General features: G+C 37.6%; 1 protein-coding gene across 1 annotated transcript; it reads right to left on the bottom strand.

The window, feature by feature from the left end:
• Positions 1-2,454: 2,454 nt before the first annotated feature.
• On the bottom strand, positions 2,455-3,738 carry LOC124440384 (putative nuclease HARBI1). Its single transcript, XM_046990776.1, has 2 exons — positions 3,352-3,738; positions 2,455-3,264 (listed from the first exon to the last, which is right to left on the bottom strand). The coding sequence occupies exons 1-2, from the start codon at positions 3,736-3,738 to the stop codon at positions 2,455-2,457; spliced, it is 1,197 nt and encodes a 398-aa protein (XP_046846732.1).
• Positions 3,739-5,841: the final 2,103 nt, after the last annotated feature.

Here is a 5,841-nt window from a genome sequence, read left to right as displayed (position 1 = left end):
TCACTTTTCAATTTTCAATTTTGATTGCCACACATTCATGTTGGTTAAAAAGATTTACCAAATATTTATGGCCAATATATTGGTTAGAAATCAGGTGTATGATTCAATTTGCGTATTGTGCGGCACAGAACTCAGTATGACTAGTAAAACAAAGGATAGAATGAAGCGTTTAATCTTGAAATTCATAAATAATGCATATGATATAAACGTTTTGCTTGTGTTTAACAATGCGTTTTTGCTAGTTGATCTTTGTTTGCTTGTTTTTTAAGACAATTATGATTCTGAAATTAGCCAAGATAGCTAAGATTCCATAGAGAAATAGAAAAAAGGATAGGGCAAAATTAATAGGCTTTTTTTGTAGACAAAATAATTCTTACTGACAGTAAACAAAAGCAAATTATATATGTAAACCATTAGGTTATGATTGTACTTCACATATTTTATCTCATATAGTAAAGTCAGACATAAAAACACAAATCCTTGTCTTATTTATTATCAATATAAATCTCTTCACCCTTACTTACTGTCCTAGGTACTCTCATAAAGACATAAGGGTTGAAACTTTTATTCCATCACAAGTCAAAAAAGGTCAATCTATGCAAATTACTTTAACTTCGTCGAAAAAGCTTGTGGTTGCATCTGTCTTTGCAATATCTTTCAAAGTGCAAAATGAAGATTTAGAACAAGAAAAACGTTTGGTTCTTGCAGTCTGGTGGCTGCCGTTTGGGCGAGGAGGAGAGAAAAAAAGGTAAGCAATCATGTTGCATTGCGGACCACAAGCAATATGCAGTCTTTATTATATGTGAAATGCATCAAGTTGTATAAGGTCCTGGAGGACCATGGTAAAAGGGGTCTAAGGCCCCGTCCACACTAATCCGTATTCAAACGAAAACGGAGCTCTTTTGCTCCGTTTTTAGAAAAATTTTGCGTCCACACTAATCGTTTTCTTATCGTTTTTGCCCGTCCACACTACTACGCGTTATGTTTCAAAAACGCTGTTGTACCCAAAGTGCGCATGACCAAATAAACTTCGCGCATGAGCATTTCATTTTAACGAATCCGCAAAAGGCGAGAATAATTGGCGCCATTCTTAAATTCTCGTTGTTGTGGCTTAATTCTTCAATATCTACATTTTTAAGTATGCCAAGGACAGGTGAAAATCTGTCGAAATCTAAAAAGGGTTGTTTTACGTGGACTGATGATGAAGTCGAGCTACTTCTAAAAGTAACAAATGATTACAAAGGGCAGAAAAGCACCGAGAGTATAGACTGGAAGTCGGTGCAGTCGAAGTATGGCGATATCTTGGATATGTTTCAAGCAGAGTATCCTAACCAGGAAAATGCCACTGCTTTATTCAAAGAATATCCTCATAAACCAGAGGATATAACGAAAGCAACACTTTCAACCAAATTAAAAGCCATTCGGAAAAAATTTCGACAAGCTGTTGACTCGGGAAGGAAGAGTGGACATGGCCGCGTTGTCCTGCTGTATTTCGAGCTCTGTGAACAAATATGGGGCGGCTCTCCAGCTACAAACACGATTAGATCTGGCTTAGAAACAAGCACATTAATCGATGATGTTGATGTTAATGTTGATAGTGTTCCAAATACCCCTGCATCAATAGAGATAAATGATGATGAAAGTAGAAGCCCAGAAGGTGAAGACGAATCATATGATTCTACAACTTCGAGCAGCAGTACCATTCAGCATCGGCGTGAATTATTAAATTCAAAACTGAAGGGCTATAGACAGGAAAAGTTGAAGAGAAAACTTCCTGTAGATAGCCAGATGCTGAGTATTGCCCAGGAAGAACTTGAAATTAAAAAAAAATTGATCACAAGAATGGAAGAGATTGACCAAGAAAACTCAACTCAGATGAGAAGGATGATGACCAACATGGAAAAACTAACTGAGTCCATAGCAGATGGTTTTACTATGCTGAAGCAGGTAATGCTAAGCCCACCACAGCTGCTATATTCACCACAGCCACCACAACCACCCATGCAACCTCACTACCCTCCCCGCCAAACATTTACTGAGTTGACACCGCTTCAAGATTCTGGGGACAATGGACACTTCACTTTTACACAGTCTCTATATTCCAAAGATAGTCAACTTCCTTTTTTATGTGGCACCTTATTGGAGACCACTTTTCTCAAATCAGAAAATGGTGTTCCTTGCAAGCATTTTAAGATGCATGCACTGCAAAACAGTTTTTAGCATGAAGCACCATTGGCTATGAAACTGGCATATCACTTATCAGCTTGTGAAGTGCTATGTTTTCTGCCTTAACTACAATTCTTAATTGTTTACTGCTTGGGTCCTGCATTTAATAAATGCCAAGAAAACTACCAGATAAACATATCCAGAAAAATTATCTAAAGTGAGGAGAGTGTTGAACACAAATTTCTAATAATCATATATATTGTAGGTTCCTATGTAATAGTAATATAATCATGGATCAAAATATTTAGTTAAAACTCTCCTGACTCTTTTTCCTTCTGCCTCATTGCTGTCTGTTATAAAATTATTTGTATTTGATAATGGCTGGAAATGTTTATCAAAAGCAATGGATGCCAGAACTCTGTTCTCTCCAATTTTTTCTTTTCTCATCTCACAAAAATTGTGAAGAACAAAACATGCATATATTACATATGGGAGATCATTCAAATTTATGTCCATGGCCCTCTTAAGACACCCAAACCTTGCCTTTAATCTTCCAAACGCACACTCGATGACCTTCCTGGACTGACACAGAGTCATCCCGAAGTACTGCTCCTGGACTGTAGCTCCACCATTAGAATATTCCTTCATCAGGTAGGGCATCAATGGGTAAGCCAGGTCTCCCAGAAGGAATACCGGAATAGGGTCCTCATCAGGAACTACTATCCGCCTGCATTGTGGTATGGTGCCATCTCTCAAGACTTGGTTCATTTGGGAATTTTGGAACACCCTAGCATCATGGACACTGCCTGGCCACTTAATGAAAACATCAATAAAACGATAATCATAGTTACAAGTAGCCTGAACGTTGACACTGTAGTGTCCTTTTCTGTTTATATATTCTGTGCTATTTGCCTTTGGCTGCTTAATTTCGACGTGGGTGCCGTCAATTGCTCCTAAGCACTGAGGAAAGCCATGAGCTACATGAAATTTTGCAACTAAGTCTTTTATATCCTCTTCTGTAGTTGGCAAATGAATGTAATCAGGTCCAATGTGAATGGCAATCGCTTTGCAAACTTGTCGAACTACTTTGGAGACAGACTGCCGTTAAACACCAAAGGCATTTGCAGTCTTTCGCAAACGACCTTCATCACTTAAATAGTACAAAGTTATTGCAACTTTTTTTACCACGTCGATCGGCGACCGCATTCTTGTTTCTTTTCCTTCGATGTACGGCCTCAATTTGAAAGCTAGAGCGTACAGAGAGTTCCTACTCATTCGGAAATTTTCCCTCCACTCTTCTTCCACGACAATTCTGGCGACAAAGTTGTCCCACCACACTGAACTTCGTCCAGGTCTTGTCCAAAACCTTCGAGGTTTAGGCAAGCCTCGAGAGAGACGTTTTATCTTCGATTTTCTCGAAGCTGGGAAAGTCAAAAGCTTTAAAATAGCTTGTTTTCTTCTTGTAGAATCTAGGTGACGTCTTAGCAGGAATAAATGTTCCTTCAAGAGCACCAAAAGACTAGAAATCATAACAATCAGAAAAGAAGCCATAACAAAACACCTGTCAGCCATTTTAAATATTCGCGGCTGAATTACGTCACTATATCACTTACCATCGTTTTTACTGTCCACACTAGGAAACACCGTTTTCACAAAGCATCGTTTTCAAATTGCTCCACTCTGGAAAGCGTATTTGAATAGCTCCGTTTTCGGTGATCGTTTTCGGCGTTGTAGTGTGGACGATAGCCGTATCCGGAGCAAAACAGCTCCATTTTCGTTTGAATACGGATTAGTGTGGACGGGACCTAAAATTAACATTTTATAAACGACTCCCGTGTTAGGATGGTCTTATCCAAACACGCAGGAAATAAGCGCGAAACACTAGTCGAATGCAGTCTTTTACACCACTTTTCTTGACTCTAGCAACATTCCCAAGTGTTTAGATAATGCCATCTGAACTCTTGAAACCGGTAGGTAAATTTTTTATAAAATAAAAAGCTTAAGGAAGTGTTGTAAGCTTCATTTAAGCGAGTGGAAATATGAAAGCTAAATTCTCCCAAGCTGAAGAGATCGTAAATTTAGCAAACAACGAAGTCAAAACCACGAAAACGTAAACTTACAGCGAGTTTATTGGCTATCAAAATTTGGAAAAATCACAAGTCTTGATTTAAGTTCGCGAATGGCACTCTAAGTCAATTTAGGCAAAAAATTGTTTGGCTTTCAGAAATGTTAAAGATTCTCACGACGGCATGCTGACAACAGCAATTTCAATTTCTGTGTTTGGATGGCCTGATCCAAACAAACGTATCCCTCCATGCTCTCTTGATCATGACCGAGTAATATATTTTATAGTGAAATTTTTGCTAGTTTGATTGGATAAGAGCATCTGAGCATGCTCAAACGCGACATTTTACGTCATCTGGTCATGCTGATTTTGAAAGGCATGACCAAATTTAATCTCGCGAGTAATATTCTTTATGTGCGAGATACATGTTTGTATTTCATATACATTCAAAACATTACAAAACACTATCTTTATAATCTTTCATTTATTTCCATATATTCTTGACTTGCAATTCAGCCATGTTGATGCTCTGATACAAAAGAATATTTCATCAGAGTTATAGTTGGCACCAGCCGGCGTGGGCGAGCAACATTGTTTCGCAAATCTCAAGAGAACGGTTGCAAGTGAAGAATATATGCTGCCAAAGCAGATATAATCGGTTATTTGCTGGGAAAACTTTTCTTTGATCAATAATCCGGCTACTAAAATATCATCGTAAACTGAAGGCCGTTGCCGAAATTGTAAACAACATTGTGTGTTCGAAGCTTTCGAAAGAGTTTATATAGCAAGAAAGGTAGGCTTTATGGAAGAGCGAAGTCAAGATAGCACTGCAAGGCCAGGGATTTTGCTGGCCCTGCCTCTTGTTCCACGGTTTCAAGGATTTCTCTTCACGTCATGGACAATTAAATTTAAGAAACTCAAGACCAATTCGCACATGGTTGTAAATTTATACTACGTGAAAAAAATTTCGCTCTGACTCTCTTATGTCACAATCAACTTTAAAATAAAATGAAAGAGGTAGGGAAAAAGAGAGCAATCCTCAAAACTTTAACTGCTGTTTTATATTCAAACAGATATAATTGTATTTGTCATGACTAAACAAATGATAGCATAAATAGAGAACTTTAAAGACCTTCCTGAGAGCCTTGCTGTAATTAATTTTGTCTTTAAAAGGTATTTGCATCATAGGATTGATAAGATTCATGTTCTGCCAATTTTTCACAAGACATGTTAAATGATTTGATTTTTTGAATTGATTTGATCATAGAGGATAAAGTTTTGAAGAAGTTAGATGAGTGCTCTTTGTGATTACTCAGGTTGATGAAACAACAGATGTTTCCACTAAAATGCAACTAAGTATTATTCGCATGAATAATATGAGAAGTATCATTGAAAGGTGGCTTGGATTTGCAGCTGTCAGCTGCAATACAACTGCAACTTCTATTTCAGCGGCATCATCTGTTTTGTCTAATAAGTGTCTCCAAGGTTTCTATGCTTATATAAACTTACCTTTTGCCAATTCTGATATAGCAGTTGCAGTTTTATTACATTTCGCTGCATTTCAATGATACTTCACTTTTTATTCAAGCAAACAGTCTTAATTAATTGCT

Source organism: Xenia sp. Carnegie-2017, unplaced genomic scaffold (genome assembly GCF_021976095.1).
Source record: "Xenia sp. Carnegie-2017 unplaced genomic scaffold, XeniaSp_v1 HiC_scaffold_2, whole genome shotgun sequence".
In the NCBI taxonomy this organism is placed as follows: Eukaryota; Metazoa; Cnidaria; class Anthozoa; order Malacalcyonacea; family Xeniidae; genus Xenia; species Xenia sp. Carnegie-2017.
The sequence above is the reverse complement of the archived record's forward strand: the minus strand, read 5'-3'. Positions and strand labels throughout refer to the sequence as shown.

Bases quoted from the DNA above. Each gene is read 5' to 3' on its own strand.
- LOC124440384 (XM_046990776.1), bottom strand. From the start codon at position 3,738: ATGGCTGACAGGTGTTTTGTTATGGCTTCTTTTCTGATTGTTATGATT. The intron at 3,265-3,351 runs GTAAAAAAAGTT...GTTTAACGGCAG, and splicing joins TGCGGTCGCCGATCGACGTG to TCTGTCTCCAAAGTAGTTCG.